This window comes from Eublepharis macularius, chromosome 9, assembly GCF_028583425.1.
Source record: "Eublepharis macularius isolate TG4126 chromosome 9, MPM_Emac_v1.0, whole genome shotgun sequence".
Lineage (NCBI taxonomy): Eukaryota > Metazoa > Chordata > Lepidosauria > Squamata > Eublepharidae > Eublepharis > Eublepharis macularius.
In genome coordinates, this window is record NC_072798.1 from 63,927,682 (window position 1) to 63,945,245 (window position 17,564).

The following is a 17,564-nucleotide window of genomic DNA, read 5'->3' on the forward strand; positions in this document are numbered from 1 at the left end:
ATTAATGAAACACAACTTAACTCACTCAAAATAGAGTACAGATTGGTGGACTCAGTGGTGCAAATGGATGATGTGGTCCACTATCCTGTGGAGTTCCTCAATATGCTCAACCCTCCTGGCTTTCCAATCCACAAGCTTCTCCTCAAAGTAGGAGCTCCAGTGATGCTGCTGCAGAACTCTGCAATGGCACCAGACTACAAGTGAAAGTCTCCACAGGAACATCATCGAGCCCACATTGTTCACTGGCAGTGCTCGGGCGGGGGGTGGGGAAGAGTTGGTGTTCATACCATGTATACCACTCATACCATCAGAGAACCCCTTAGAATTCAAGAGACTGCAGTTCCTCCTCAAGGCCTGCTTTGCTATGATGACCAACAAGTCCCAGGGGCAGACACTGAAGGTGGCAAGAACTGACTTGAGGGAGGACTGCTTCTCACATGGGCAGTTCTACATGGCCTGCTCCAAAGTGAGCTCACCCAGCAGCCTGGTGATCCTAGCACCTGAAGGGAAAACCACCAATGAGGTCTACAAAGAGGTCCTTCAGTAGGAAAAAAAACCTGGTTGTACGTATTTTTTACTTTATTTATTGCACGATAATCTTTTCCTTTTAAAATCTCTTCAATAAATGTTACATTTCGAAATTCACTTCATCAGTTTTCGGCATCAACATGCTTCACTTTATTCAAAAACCTTTGTGAACCTTGGGTACTATGCTATTATACTACAAAACTAACTCAAAAAAACCTCCACAAACCAAAAAATGTTACATACCCATAGGTATTATAACTGGATTTAAAGTAGTTAAATATGGTTGCAAAGCACGAGTATCAAGCTAGTATTTTAATAAATATACAGCAAGCAATTATAAATGCTGTATAAGCAGAATGTTAATTTACAATCAGGTCAAATCCACATTCACCCATTACCCGCATGTTTATCGGATATCTTCCGTTTGCCTCCAATCCGCGATTTTTTCCTCTTCGTTCACATTCCTTCTTCCAATCCGTCTTTCTCGCGCATCCCTCCGGTCACACGGCCACTCGAAAACCGCTTTTTGGGGCGGGACCTTTTTTCCCACCCATTTTTTTAAAAATTTTTTTGAGTGCACTTTTCTGTTATTTCGATCTTGCCTTATAAAGAAACATCACTGAAGATAATGATGCCTCTCTTTCCCCCACTGACAGCACTAATGGCTCTCTCCCGTTTCTTTTTTGGAAATTTGGAAGCATGTGGGAAGCTTTCGTGGGCATTTCCTATGCAGGACAGTTCAGTGCCTGAATTTTACTGAAGTTTCACTTCCTTGGAGTGTCATTATTTCGATATTTCATAATTTCGATATTACAGTAATATAAAATAAAAAAAATAAAAAACAGTTAAAAAGGAAGTTTTGCGAGTCCGTTCTGAGGATGGATTCACCCCAAAATGATTTTTCAAACTACCAGATTTGATTCAGAAACAGCATAATCAATAAATCCAATGCTATGAAGTCAAAAACAGTCTTTTGCAGACTACGGAGCACTTGCAAGTTGAATCAGCCAATAGGAACTCTCGGAACGGCCGGAGAGACAGGAAGGGGGGTGGTTTTTTAAAAAACAGCGTAAATTGCGCATTGGCCCATTCACGGCCACTGTGAAACTCCCGTTGAAAACCTGTGACCACATATTCGGGAGAAATGTGAATGAAATGTGTCTGTTTAATGAGGTAATGTGACTGGCACTCGGGATTGCATGGGGAATGCGGGGAACATGCGACTTAGAATGAGTAATGTGGATTTGCCCTCAGTCCAACACATTTTCTTTTGGAAAGGTTTTGTGAGAGAATGATGCTCATACCTATATATTGTAGTTCAATGAATAAGAGTGTACTTGACTGACTAGAAACACAGTCCAATATTGAGACTGATAAACAGTTCCATTCACTGCCCTTCTGTACTGAGATGACAGAGCCAAATATGATAGCATAGTTTTTAACTATGGGCCTGCTTGTGTGGGGAGGGTGGAATAAAAATTGAAAATAAATAAATAAATAAATAAATAAATAAATAAATAAATAAATAAATAAATAAATAAATAAATAAATAAATAAATAAATAAATAAATAAATAAATAAATAAATAAATAAATAAATAAATAGTGTTTTGCCGGGGCCCAGTTCCTCATCAAGATATTTCCACTTGTTCCAGCCTCACCAGTGACAGGATAGCTTTGGTTCTAAAGGATAGCTTTGGTTCTAAAGGATAGCTTTGGTTCTCATTTACTTACATAAATCAGTTTCAACAAAAAATCTCCAGGTTTAACCAGCCACTTTGAGTCCAGAGGACCCACATGCCAATTACCTCCTACCATTGCTTCAGCAGTAGCTCCTGTCTTGTTCCTATTCATAGGTCTCTCGCCAAAATCCTCTACCTGCTGCCACCCATCACTGTGCCTCCAATATAACTGATCATTCTTACAGCAAGGGATGCTTTCTCCCCTGCCCTAGGTGGAACCTGGTCATCTCAGACTATGGAACTCCCATGCCCTGTCAGCTACCCTACTCCTAAAGTTCATGTCAACATCAGCAGACATCCTTTCTTCCCTACTTCCCTTTGCTTTGGCCTTTTCCTCCCAGCAACTCCTACTTCCAGGCTCTCTCAGCTTACTCCTGAGCAGGCATTTCCTCCTGAGAAGGCCCATGCTGGTGATCATTCTTCCTTACCCTCTTACCCTGAGACGCCTGCTTTGTCCTTCCCTCACTTCCATAGCTCTGTTGCTGCCCCTCTTACGGTTGCACTTTTTGCTCCTCTCTTTTCATCCCCAGTCTTAGGGTGCCACGGGCTATCACCAATTGAGAGAAAAATCTAAATCCTGTTCCTGGTAGATGACAGCAGTACTTTTGCCAGCATCTGCACCTATGTTTGTATAACGGCCAAGATCACCTGCACAAGCCACTGACCTGGTTTCACATGCTGATGACTATGGGATTGGGAAAAGGACTCTTGGGCTGGAGAATGGGCAAAATACCTACTCACCTGGTGGTTGTGTATGAGGTTGTCTGTCTGTCTGTCTGTCTGTCTGTCTGTCTGTCTGTCTGTCTGTCTGTCTGTCTGTCTGTCTGTCTGTCTCACTGAGACCCAGTATGGATTTCACAATGTAAATTAAATCAAAAAGAGTCCAGTAGCACCTTTAAGACTAACCAACTTTATTGTAGCATAAGCTTTCAAGAATCACAGTTCTCTTCATCAGATGCATCTGCATCTTGCATCTGATGAAGAGAACTGTGATTCTCGAAAGCTTATGCTATAATAAAGTTGGTTAGTCTTAAAGGTGCTACTGGACTCTTTTTGATTTTGCTACTACAGACTAACACAGCTAACTCCTCTGCAACAATGTAAATTGATACTATCAGTAGGATGAGGCAACTGTAAGCAATTTAAGAGGACAAAGTTTACAGAAATTAGAAACAAAGGTTAAAGAATTAAATAGGATATGAGAAACAATGCAGGAAATAGCATTATATGAATAGTAGACCAGGTTAATATATACAGCAAAAATATAATGTAATGTAATGTAATATACACAGTGGTATAATCCATAGTCTTCCTTTCCTTTAGAAAACCATCTTATAACATAGCCTCTATTACCTTTATAAGCATGTCTTCCTATTTTACATAGAGGCACAGAAGCCTTCCTGGCCTCTTCAGGCAGGTCATTATACAAGGCAAGGGCTACAACAAAGAATGCACAGGTACAGGACATTGCTGACAGGCCATTTGCAGGGTGGCAGCCTAAGAAGACCCTGCTCAAATGAGCAGAACTGTGATGGCAGAGCATAAGAGGAGAGGCTGTCCTGTAGCTATGAGGGTCTGAGGCCATGAAGTGCTTGGTGTGTGACAGCCAGTTCCTTGAACTGAACCCAGTAACTGAAGAAGTCACTCCAGAATGGGTGTCATATGTACGCTCTGCCTAGCTCCTAATAGTGAGCTGTGGTGTTCTTACCAAACAGAGTGACTGAAATGACTTCAATGATATGCCCTTGCAGAGTGTGTTACAATATTCTATATGTTACCATGGCATGGATCTAGGTGGTCAGATCAGCTGAGTCAAGGTGGGGAGCCATCTTCCAGGCTGAATGAAGTCAGAAAAAAGTGGGGGTTTGCGACTGTGTTCACTTGTTTCTCCAGAAATAAAGCTGGCTCCCATTTAATCCCTAGGCTCTTAATGAAGTTGGCTCTGGCAGAAAGCTTAACCCCATCAGAAGTGAGAAGCACAATGCCCTCCAAGATCTCAGCCTTCCTGGAATTGTACAAATGTGAATTCTTAATAAACCATTATACCACATCCTTCTTTTTTGTCTGTGAGACTCTGTCTTGGTGTGGTGATTGCAATTATGTTGCTTCAGGACAAGAACTTGATGCTTTGTCTCATTCACCACGGTTGTCCCTAATGCCATGTGTGATATTGTATGAACTGTGCTTCTCTACTCAACTAGGTGTTCTCATCGGAAATTACCATTCCTCTATTCCTTTTCAGTCCACATTGAGCTCCATACCACAGATGTATACTACCGTAATTGTACATCTTATGGCTATCTAGTATTAGTGTAACAGAGACACTTGTAGCATTGTGCTAACGCTTATGTTGATCATATCTACAGGGCATTAAATGGAGGATATAATCAAGCTGTTGTTGGATGCCTTAATTCTAGTAAAATGTATGGGTTGGATCCTGTTAATCTGTTATGTTAAGTGAGGAGCTGCACTCTGGCAAAAAGGCGTCTTGCTCTGGCAGAAGGCTTCCTCCATTGGTGGAAGGGGACTTTTGGGTCCAACTTTATGAAAGAAGCATGGAAATACTCTTCCATACGTAGAAATGAAAAGAGATAATTATCTATGCAATCATACTGCAATTATTTGCTACAGTTATTGTAAAGTTTAACAGCACCTGTAATCCACACTGAATAAGCATTATAAGTGACACATCTGTCAAAGTGTCCCATTAACCACATACTATTTTTCTTTCTTTCTGATGGTTTGCAAGACTCCTGCATGACATAAACCACATGCTATGGGTTTTTCTTTCTTTCTGATGGTTTTCTTTCTGATATTTTATGTCCTGAACATGTTTCCTGTCTTTCTTGTTCCCCCACCACAAAACAGTTTCAGGGTACTGTGAAGGGGTTTCCTTTAAACAAGGAGGGGGAAATAATATGGAAACTTTCCCGTGTTTTCTTGCTTTCACATGATACTTTCGAGGGATCCCTAAAGAGCGACAAACTGGACATGGAGATGAGCATTCATCACTCTGTGGGACCTAGTCATTTAAAGGAAACTTTACATGTAGAAATCCCACAAAAACCTATTAATAAAACCAGACACACCTCCTATCTAACACCATCTTCTGAAATGTGTGAAAAATGCGTAATTCTGATTAGTTAAGATGTTCAACGGCTAAGTATAAATACCACCACCCAAAGAGTGGAAGATCAAACCTGCAAGAGCAATAGACAGCCAAGTTAGATCATTGCTGAGTCCAACATCTATCTCTGTAGTGAAGCCAACTACCTGACACAGGAACAATGACTTGGCAGATACTGTTGCTCGTCTCTTTGGCTATTAGTTGTTCTGATGGACATATCCTCGTGGATTCAGTTTTTGATCAGATAAAAGAAGATATTATTAGGCTACAGCAAGACTATGTAAGTACACTTTCAGAAATATTTCTTGTTCTCTTTCTTTTCCATTTTCTTGTACCTTAGGACATTGACATTCTTGGGCAACTACTCTTGTTTTTGTGATGTGCCATGAGCATACGTTATTAATTATTTTTTTAATTCTTGCCTTTCGTACAGTTTGATGATATGGGGATGGATTATTCAGAAACTGCTCTCATTAACCATTCCTCCCATGAGTTTTGAAAGACCTTAGCTCTTTCAGATTTCAAAACTATGTCAAATGTATGTCAAATTTCAAAACTAAATACAATCTGTAACATTTTCATACTTCTGAAAAGACTGAATGAAAACTGGTCCAAATGTCTGGATGGCTTCCCATACAATAAGTGATGAGGAAAAGGGTTTACTATCCAGAAAGCTAGGGGAAGAGGAATCAACAGAATCGATCACTTCTGTCTTATACGTGCAAACATATTATTTGTTGTGATTGCAATAGTCCTCACAGGATTGACAGTTTCTCCTTCTCCAGTTTACGACTAGCCCAAGATCCCCACCTTTGCTAAGTTCTTTATAACCCTGTTCTCCTTGAATGTGTATGGTACAGCACAATAAATTATTATAATCAATGACTTCATTTGGTGAATAATAACTACAAAGGTGTCTCTAACATAAACATTTTTCATAATGTGGTTTTAATAATGGGATAATGTGACTTGCCACAGATTTCCATCTATGACAAATCAACCTTGGAGTCTTGGCCCATACTGAGAGAGGGAGCTTTTGAAATTTTGTTTGTTATTAAGGGGCTTATATCGCGCTTTTTCGGCGCTCCTGCCAGCTGCTCCTGATGTTAGCAAAGCCAGTCATCTCTGCATTCAGCTGGCTGCAAGTCTTGTAACATTTGAAGTGTAACCTACACATGGAAACTTGTGGAGGTTGTATAAGGAGACACAACCAAAACAAGCTGACTTCTAACTGTTAAAAGAAGTGTGAACACTTCAATGCTGACATGACTGCATACCCAGTTGATGGCAACATTTTTCCAAAAAGAAGTATGGCTAGCCAAATGGGTAGTTATGTGGTGTTGATGATGATATCCTATTTTACTTTCCAGACAAGCTCCCATTTGGGTACTGACCACACCCAAACCATCTTAGCTTTAGCAAGACATTTGCATTACGGTCCCATTAACCATATCCTGACAGTGCTATTAATAGCACTTTAAGGGAAACTTGTGTGGGCAGCTTTCACATGCAGGCTATAGATTAATTTGGCGAAGGTCATTGATTAAGACTGTAAGATGCAGCCAGTTTCTTAAGAGATTTACAGGGAAATCCTAAGCAGAGTTACTCTGAATAACTCTGCAAGAGTAACTCTGCTTAGAATTTCACTGTAAGGTTACCTGAGAATGTAGAATCAATACAATCCCGTTTTTGGTATAATACTGATTTTAACATGTTTGTCATAATTATTACTTAATTAGTGGTGTGCTATTATACAGTACATACTGGCTATTATACGTAATGGCTAGAAACTTTACAAAATGTCAGATTATGTATGTCCATTGAGATAATTGAGTCTACCATTGAGTCTACCATATGAGAAACCACAAGCAGAACTAGATAAATTAATCCTGAGCTTCTATGGTCATGGAAATGGCATCACATCGCAGCTGACTTATGGTGACCCACAGAGACTTCAAAGGCAAGAGCTACTCAGAGATGAATTTGCCCTTGCCTGCCTCTATGTACCGACCCTGGCCTTCCCTGGTGGTCTCCCATTCAAGTACTAACGAGGGCCAACCCTGCTTGGCTTCTGAGATCTGATAAGATCAGGCTGAACTGTACTATATCTTCAAAAAATCATGCAGTCTGGATTCTAGTAGAGTTTAATGGGTTTTCTTCCATGATTTACTTAGGGCATTTTCAGAGGTAACTAAAAATGTTATTTTAATTTTCCACATGGATGCAATGAATGACAGAGCCATACTGACCAGAAGGTACATTTAAATTGTGTCTCTTTCACTTTTTAATTTGCATTAAGCACATTTTGAATAAAAGATTAAACACCATTGTTAATGTTGCTTCTGAAAATGTTCTATAATGGAATAAGATGGCACTGTGAGTCTATTTGCAGAAAATAGATACTGGGTCTTGGAAGCTGAAATGACAGAAGTATTAGGAATTTAAAATAAAGTTATTGATACATGTTTGATTTCCCAATATTTAATGTACTGTTCGTTCCATCAGAGTTAAGGTTAATAGTGCAAGCCTGAGAAGAGTTACTCCAGTCTAATTGATTTCAGTGGGCTTTGACTGGAGTAACTCTGCTTAGGATTTCATTGCAAGAGGGTAAATGAAAGAAAGAGTGTATGTATATACATCCTTTCCTATAGTGTAGCCTCCTCTTAAATAACACTGGTATGAGGCCATCTCTGTTGAGTAGTGGTGCAGCGTGAAAGAAGAGGAAAGTTTATCTTATCTTAAAGCTGGATTTGAAGTCAGCTTACATGGCTTAAACATAAAAGGTGTGTGCAAATCAGATCTGACTGCACATAATATGCTTCCTCAGGACTAAAAATAAAAAATCTTAATTAAAAATGGAATTGAGCCAGAGCAGTCATTGCTGTGATTGAGGATTGTGTAATATATTTGATTGAGACAATATTTTGTGTTACAGAATGCAAGTCAATCTGATGTCGCTGAGGGTAAACCTATTTTCATAAACAAACTGTATGATAACCTGTGGTCAGAGGTAAGTTTATGAATACCTTGAGTGGGTTTTTTGTTGTTGTTGTTGTTCAACCAAACTCTTCTGAGATATAATGGCAATTGCTGCGTAGCATTTAAACATAGAAGCTTAATTTTTACTCACCACTTATGGACTTTGAACTTAGAAAGTATCACTTACTTTTATGCACTTTCACTGACATGATTTTGGCAAAATCATATCAAAAGAAACATAACAAAGAAGAAAAAAAATCCCACTTAAATCTTCCTCTGATTCAGCCAATCAAAACACAACATTTTCTTTTAAACTTTGGAGGTCAAACAGGTTGAGGTAGAGGTTAACCACAACCCCCTCTAATGTCCAGATGGTGCAACACTGCAACACATGTGGAACAAAACAAAACAAAAAGGCATACTGATGAAACCACTGATGTTCTGTCTTCCCCAGAAAGCCCACAACAGAAACAGGGCATTTTTTAAAGTGCAGAAATCTAAACCAGGCACCACTTCAGTTTGACTCCCTCAAGTGCAGAATTCTAGAATCTGAAAGCAGATCTGATCCTTGTGGGCAGAATACCTGGAAAACCTGCTGTATGTGTGCCGTGCAGAAGAGGCCAGAGTGAAGGGATCTATGAGCCTGCAAACTGAATAATCTATGTTTCGAGTGAAAGGTCACTAATTTGTTCTTCTTTGCTGGTTTTCTCACAGGGCAAAGAAAAAAAGATCTTACTTGCACAGATAATTTCCATATATGGGAAGATGTTGAAAAATTCAACCAATATTGGAACTGCTAAACACATCTGGAACGTACTAGAAGCCCTGGAAATCTATAAAACAAAATACAACGAGAGCTTAAAGAAAGCAACAGATATAATTGAATTGGCAAAGCTTCCGGTAATGTTGTTGTTTTGATTGAAACTATTCCTGTGGAGGGACTTTACAATGGTTGCAGAATGAAAAGGAATGCATTCAAAATTAAGCACATTTAAATTCCATTATATAGTTGAAATGAATAGAATACAGAAGTACTTAATTATTAATGGACAAATTCAGGTCTGAAGATACTAAATATGGTACCTTGATTCTATGTGCATGTATTTTGACACCATCCAATAGATTCAATGGCATTTTCTTTTACGTAAGCCTATTTAGGATTGTATGCTAAATGCTTAGTGAAGGCAACTACCACAAAATCTTTGCCCTGGAATATTTCCATTAGAACCAGAGAGAGAGAGAGAGAGAGAGAGAGAGAACTTCTTTGAGCAGTAAACCAATTTATGAACAAGATTGAATAGAAATACTTGGATTTGTGGACATCAAGAATTCTTTGAACTAGGAAGAAGTTTAAATGTCTTTTCACTATTGGTCCTTTTTGCTTGCAAGTTGTATTCTGTAAATATTTGTCACCAAAAATCCATGCCTAAACTCACAGGCGTTTCTTACCTTATATAAGAAGTTTGCAGTGCAGCTCTTTGTACAACCCACTTTTACCAGATACTTGTAAAAAGCAGCTTTGAGGTATAGGAAAATATAATGATATTTAATATAAGTACCAGGCCAATCAGGTTGCATTCCTAACAGTGCATTTCTAAGAAGAGTCCAGTAGCACCTTTAAGACTAACCAACTTTATTGTAGCATAAGGTTTCAGGAACCACAACTCTCTTTGTCAGATGCACAGAGCTGTGGTTCTCAAAAGCTTATGCTACAATAAAGTTGGTTAGTCTTAAAGGTGCTACTGGACTCTTTAGTATTTTGCAACTACAGACTAACATGGCTAACTGCTCTGGACCTCTGTTCCTAAGAACAGTTACTCCAGTCTAAGCCCATTGAAATCATTGAAATAAATGGGCTTAGACTGGAATAACTCTGTTTAGGATTGCACTGTGTGGGCTTATAGCCCAGAGATGAAATCTGGATAATTGTACAGCATCAGTTCTGCATTTTATGTATATTTTTTTACAATGATTTAAATCCAAGAAATCTTTTCTGTTAAGTCAGGTGCTGTGCTCCACCAGAGAAATTTAAATTAAGCTGCTGAAAGAAAGAGATTTTTCTTCTTTTTATAAGATTTGTTGGATTCTTTTACTATTTTTAAATGTTCTTTAAATTTTTTTTTTAAATCATAGCCAATTTGATAGCTTACCTTCGCAATTAAATTTTATATTGAATCAGTCTTTGTCATGTTGTCATTCGAAACAGATCAGTGATTTCAAACTCCAGCGGAAGGCAGTAGTTGAACTGTACCGAGTTTTACAGGAAGTGAACAAAGAAGAGAACCAGAGGAAAAGGAGAAGCAAGAAACCCAGTCCCCAACTCCTGCAGCGACTCCGGCAAAATTATAGAGGCTAGCCATTTTTTCTACTGATAGCTCCTTTTAATATATAATCCTATTTATTGATATTTATCAATTGATTTTAAATAACTATTTATAAGAGTCAATCTGGTAGAACCACCAACTGATTTTAAATATTTATCATTCGTAATGTTATCTAAACAAATAATATTATTTTCCTTTTTAATTTCTTGTGTTTGTCAGCTGGATTGTCTGGGACTTGTTCAGACTGTACTTGATATTTTTTATGGATTGCATATGAAGTGTTTAATTAAACAAATTGCTCTAATATTTCTGACGTTCTAGTGCTTTTGGGGTGTTGGTGCTCAGAGGATCCCAAAAATCATAAGCCTATTGAAAAACACTTGTTTTTTTCTGGATTTAGGAATGCAGATGTTTAAAAATTGTGCTAGAATAATATACATTTATGTAAGATTTGTCCCAGTTAAGGTGCTTATCTCTGTCCAGAGTGCCACATCAGTATCAATCTTTATTGTGGCCTACAAGCCATACAACAAACCATATCTGTTTGTCTCTTGCCATGAAAACCCCAACAGGGATTGCCATTAGTCAACTCTGACTTGAGGGCACCCTCCACCACCACCAACCATATAATCCCCCCCCCAAATATCAACAATATAGCGGACTTCTTTCCTGCACGTGCATTTCCTTTCATTGGAAGCAGCATCCCTGTGTGCAGGGCTTTTTTCCAGCAGGAATGCAGTGGAACGGAGTTCCGGAACCTCTTGAAAATGGTCACATGGCTGGTGGCCCCGCCCCCTGATCTCCAGACAGAGGGGAGTTGAGATTGCCCTCCGCGCTGCTCAGTGGCACGGAGGGCAATCTCAACTCCCCTCTGTCTGGAGATCAGGGGGCGGGGCCACCAGCCATGAGACCATTTTCTCCAAGGGCAACCCACTGCGTTCCACCACCTCTTTTCCCAGAAAAAAAGCCCTGCCTTTGTGTGTGCAAAGTCTCCTATCTTTGAACATGAGGGAAACCACTGCAAGTGAATTAGGATATCTGCATTGGAAGAAGTGCTTTCACTTATATGGGATCATGGGTTTGGGATGAATGGATTTAATGGTGTATCTGATCAGGAAAAACAGTGAGAGAAGGGCAATGATTTTCATCAACAGGAATAAGATGGCGGGAACATCCAATATGATAGGGTAATTAGATACTTGGATGAACAGGTGTGTTGTTAACATAGGGTTCTGTTGGTTTCATTCAGCTCAGGGGAGAGGATATGTATGAGATTGGACAGTGGAGTCTATTCTATGACTGAGAATAGTTAAACTAGGGGTGTCCAACTCAGATGGGAAAGGGGCCAAAGAACCCACCTCATAGATAATTGGGATACTCATAATTTCCCACCAACAAGTAGTAGGGGCATTGGTTACTTTTAAAGAAATGCCCCATGTTATCCAACCCCACTCTGAAGCAATTCTACATCTTGTCTTCCAAAATTTATTTATTGACACCTCTATTCCCTCAATTGACAGCTCCCTCTAGGTGTGGGCTCACTCTATAGCTCCCATTTAAACCTTGTCCCCACATGACCTGCCCTCCATAATTTTCTTTTTTGGCATAAGACCATAGTTAAATGGAACCTAGATTGATATTATATATTAAAAGTTACTATTGATGTGCCATCAGTGGCAGCTGATGCAGAAGGTCATATCCAGCTTATTATCCTTCAAGGAATTCATACACGTCCAGTTTATTTATGCATACATAATAAAACATTATTGCAATCATATCCTTTCTTTAATGGCATGGTGAATATACATGAGGTAGGGAATCCTTTACTTCAGTACTGCTGATGTTGATGCAGATGGACAAGATGTATTAGACACACACACACAAAAACCCAGATTATATGAAAAGGATCTTAAAATACATATCTAACAACAACATTTCTTTATCTTGTTTATACATATATCACCCCCATTATGCAGGCTAATCTTTCCCCCATTTTACAGAAGGGGGACTAAGCATGAGGAACAACAACTTGTCCAAGTGTGCCCAATAAATCTATGTCCTGGTTCATACATTTATGGGATAATGCCATTGCTCAGTACATAAAGGAAGAGTGGACTCATTACTGCCCTTCCACCACACAGCTCCCTTCCACCATACACTGTGACCCAAAAGCATTTCATTTGAATTTCCAATTACAGAGAGACTCAGTTTACACAACTGTTTTTTTTAAAATGGAGAAACAATTACGTGAAATCCACCTCCTTCTGAGTGGACGTTTGTCTGGGTCACGCTAGCATGGCAGAGGAAGGAGGGGGTCTCTGCTTGCCCCTGCATGATGCTCAAGGCAGCACTGCAGAGTAATGTTAGAAAACAAACTTTAAATGACATGACGAGCACTTCAATCCTAACACACAGAGTTGGATCCACTGCACCATCAATGGAAGGAACACACATCTATATTGCGTTCCCCTCCCCTCAGCAATCCTTTTTGAGCCCAACAAAGTAGATTCTCGAGGTTGTCAGTGTGGATTAAAGTCAGAGGACTGCAACATTGCTGTTAGTTACATGTCCTCTAGAATCTACCTTCCCCTGGTTGGAAGGGGAAGACATAGTAAAGATCCCTCTACTGACACTTCTCAGGATCTAATCCATATAGCAGAATGCACTCAAGCTTTTATGATTGAAGGAATTCACAGGACTCAGTAAAGCCATAGATTTAATTCACACACCAAAGCATGTGGCTGTATATTTGTGTGGAGCGGTCTGCTGGGCCAAATAGTACCTTATTTGTCCTTTCTCCCACCAAGGCACGTTTTAGCAGTATGATAGGATAAGATATCTTTATTAAGCCCTGAGCCCTTCTGCATATGAGCACGTTGTCCCTGCCTGACTGGATCAGAAACATCATAATCTGTCGAACTCAGTGAATATACAAATATTACTGACACAGGAAAGAAGTAACTCTTTGTATCTCTTTGTACGAGCTCAAGGTGTTACACTTCTATGGGCAGAGTCCTGGACCTTTCAGTAGAGCCTTTTGGATGGTCAAGATGTTCCTTCCTTTTTCACTAGTAGAAAAGCTGAATAGGTCCTCCTAATTGTTTTTTAATTTGTGTAATCCAGTTGTTGGATTGTTTATGTCATGATTGACTTATCTTACAGATCTGACAGTAGCATCTAAGGACTGTTTTATCAACATCTGTTTTATGTATTTTTATGCCCTGGCTTGCTTTTATCACTTTTATTTTATTTTGTTTTTAATTATTTTATTGCTTAGCTGTTTTGTTGGCATTTTATTGATTTTTTTTGTTTGATTTTATTGGTATGATTTGTTTAATTCTTTTTAAACATTGTTTGCTTAGTTCTGTTTTACTGTTTTAGTTGTGAGTTGCCTTGAACAGGTCTGGATGGGCAGCATATAATTCTTGTAAATCACCAAGTCTCAGCAAGAATAGCAGTCTATAATTATAGTAAATTAAAGTCAATAAATAAATCTGTTCAGTTCAGGATTTATTGCATTGGGCCAAAGGCCATTGCAAACAATAAAACAGTAGCAAAAATATAAGCGATGATACAGATAAAATATGCAATACAAGCTGAATAAAACACTGTAAGAATTACACTATTGTGCTTGCAGCCCAATGACAGCCCTGAGCTATCACCACCTTCTCTCGAATTTTCCCTGCTGCAAGGGCAAAAAGAGCGACCTTGTACGAGGTCTCTGGGTCCACATCTGCTAATACGGCAACAATGTTTTCATTTTCTTGTCTGAGTCCCAACCTGGCTAAGATTGGGCTTAGAAATTTCTTTCTAGGGGATGTGTAGAGTGGGCAGTGTAGCAGATAGTGACACAAGTCTTCTGGCTTGGAGCCTCCACACAAGCAGAGGTGCTGAGCAACTGGGATCTTGGAGTAATGACCTTCGAGCATGGCTGTTTGCACTGGCTGAAAGCGAATTGAGGTGAAGGCTACACGTAGTTTGTTTAACTAGGTATTGTGCCCTTGTGTGATCTAGTTTAATTAATTTGAAAATAAATAAATAGATATAAACTCATTTTATCTATGGAGACCTACTTTGTTTTGGTTCCCAGCCCAGGTATTTAGGAAGGGGATGTCTGTACTTTTTTAAAAAAAATCCTAAAGATTTTTGCCGGAGCTCATTGTGTAACTCTATTATGATGAGCTGTTGTTGTCAGCTATTTTCCATTAATGAGCAGAGAGCAAAGCAGCAGTTTTCAATGAAATACATGACACATCTGCAGCCACTAAAAGAGGCTTTGAACTTTGTTTCTCAAAGAAAAAAATGCAAATCTACAGGAAATAAGAACTACACGTTGCTTTACAAGCTATACTTTTGAGAAGAAATGTGACCACATATATCAATACTGTGGCTGAGTTATTTAGCCAGCAAATGCAATACCAGAGATGCTGAAGTCATGAATTAGTTATTTTATATACATTCTAAACTTTGTTAAGCAGACTGAAAAATCCCAGGAATTTAAAAATACATATATTTAGCATACCTAGCTTGTTGGACTAGATAACATATTTTAGTATATGTAGTTACTTGACCTTGCATTTCTCAGATCAGATAATATTTTAAAACATATTCAAATGAAGGACTCCTTGGTATACTTGCTTGAGGAGCAGATACAATTTCCAAGCAACCTTGCACCAGAGCTGGAGTTAAGGAAAGAGTGCAGGTAACTAGGAGTGAGGAAATACAATTCCTCAAATGTAATATGAGAGCATTCCTGTATGCTCCTGTCAACAAAAATGCATCAACATTATGAACCTGGAGGAAAAAAGCAGTCCAGTACGCCCCTGAATACTCCTTTAAAAGGTTTGTAAGAGTTTGCCCACCGCTAATTTTCTTCCGTAGATTTTTATAAATTCCTTTCTTAAAATGATGACTGTGATAGTACATGACAAAATGACAGTGTTGCATTAACAGTGATTCTGCTTAATTATTACATAGCATTCCATATGGAGAGGTACACTGGATAGAGTGGTGGTGGACTAGGATCTTGAGAGTCCTGGACTTCTGCTATGGAAACTTGGACCAGTCATGCGTCTCAACCTAACTTACCTCAAAGAAAAAAAGCAGTAATGAGAGGAGAATGGTGTCCTAAGCTGCTTTGAGGAGAAAAGTGGGATATAAATAAATAAATAAATAAATAAATAAATAAATAAATAAATGCATATTCAGAAAATTTCTACAATGAGCATGCAAATCCTTGCAATGCCTGATGACACAATTAGGTCCTTCAATTCTTGTTGAGCTATATTGACAAATGAAGCCATTCCTGACAAAATAATGCCTATAACATGTGCCATACTTTCTTGCTAATATCCAGGTGAATGTTGACTTTAAAAATATTGTGAATGATGGGTGATGTGAAATAGACTTAATATACATACGAGGAAATTATTACAACTATCAAGGAAACCTTTTATTATAACAAGAACTAGCACTGGAAATCCAATCATATAGTCATTCTCAAAATGCATTCTAACTACAGGCTCATTCTTACACTGCTGGATGGGCTAATATTGTGGATTTTGTGTGACAGGCATTGGTTTCCTGCTTCCTGTGTTACCAGGGCTACTAGTCAGAGAAGGAAGCTGCCAGAGGGGGGTTTCATGGTTATTTCCCAGAAGCAGCACCTATACTCAGGTGTCCCACATGATTTCTTGTATGCACAGTGGGATGGAGTGATAATGCAAGTGGCAATAGTTCTACTTTGATAATGTAAAAATAAGCCGGAATGCAGAAGCCAAAGATTTGTTACAATAATAATCAGAAGGAAATCTATTTTATTCCACGTCCTCCTTAGACATCAGTTTCTTAATATATATCTGAAGAGTATAGATTGAATTACTCTTTTCAGGGTATTTTTGGAAGGCCAGGATGGGCAAGGATCCAGTTGCCAAGAAACCTTTGCAATCCCAAGCACTCTGTCAATATATAAATAGGATACATAGCAATACACATAAAAATCTGTCAGAAGATACAGGAATTGTCTTCAGGAAATTTGGAGGGGTAGAGGTTAAGAAAGGAAAAGGTAGGATTGGAATAAACTATAAACTCAAGTAGGAATTCATGAGGAATTAAGGATGGTTATACTAGATTGGTCCAGTAGTAAATTTTCTTGTAATGGAAGGGAAGACATTTTTTGTTGATCTTTCCCTCTTGTGACAGACCTATGACTTGTGCTGTTCCAGGTGTGTGTGGGAAATCCTCTGTCCTACAGGAGCATTTTAGGATGCTGTGGGAGGGGGAGCTGAATGAGTTTTGCTCAGCAAAGGAAGTGCATGGCCTTGTATTAAGTTTCAGGAGGGTAGCCGTGTTAGTCTGCAGTAGAGGTGGGTATGGACTGAGAAAAACCCATGGGCTGTCGGGCTGTGGTCCATCGCATTTCACGAACCACGAACTTTTCACGGACCCAGGTTGGTTTGCGGACCAGTTTGTGGATTCATGCCCGCCAGTCAGCTGGAGCAAGGGTGGGGGGTTAAACATTAAAGTGCTCCTTGTACAGATGAGTCCACTTCCCTAAACAGCAGGCACAGCAACCACACAGCAACCTGCCACCATCTACAGCCAGCACTGAGGAAGGCATCTGACCAGAATCCTACACAGCACGGGAGGTTCACCACTGGAGCACTTGCAGCTGCTGCCATTCTGTTCTCAGGGAGGCTTGAAGTTGAACGGGGGCTACCTGCCACCCACCTCTGCCATTAAAGGTATTTGAATTGAATTGAAAATTAAAGTGCTCCTGGCACTACTCATCAGTGGCACCAGCAGCGCTTTAACCCCCCCTTGCTCCAGCTGACTTGCTCCAGCTGACTGACGAGCCTGTGGGCCC

General features: G+C 39.3%; 1 protein-coding gene across 1 annotated transcript; it reads left to right on the top strand.

The window, feature by feature from the left end:
• The first annotated feature begins 5,556 nt into the window (after positions 1-5,556).
• On the top strand, positions 5,557-10,731 carry LOC129335334 (interferon gamma-like). Its single transcript, XM_054987768.1, has 4 exons — positions 5,557-5,676; positions 8,332-8,406; positions 9,090-9,275; positions 10,582-10,731. The coding sequence occupies exons 1-4, from the start codon at positions 5,557-5,559 to the stop codon at positions 10,729-10,731; spliced, it is 531 nt and encodes a 176-aa protein (XP_054843743.1).
• The last annotated feature ends 6,833 nt before the right edge of the window (positions 10,732-17,564 follow it).

What these genes read in the sequence shown, in the direction of transcription:
- LOC129335334 (XM_054987768.1), top strand. Translation starts at nt 5,557, where the DNA reads ATGACTTGGCAGATACTGTTGCTCGTCTCTTTGGCTATTAGTTGTTCT. An exon ending in TTAGGCTACAGCAAGACTAT is followed by an intron (nt 5,677 to 8,331) that starts GTAAGTACACTT and finishes TTTGTGTTACAG; the next exon opens with AATGCAAGTCAATCTGATGT. An exon ending in TTGAATTGGCAAAGCTTCCG is followed by an intron (nt 9,276 to 10,581) that starts GTAATGTTGTTG and finishes CATTCGAAACAG; the next exon opens with ATCAGTGATTTCAAACTCCA.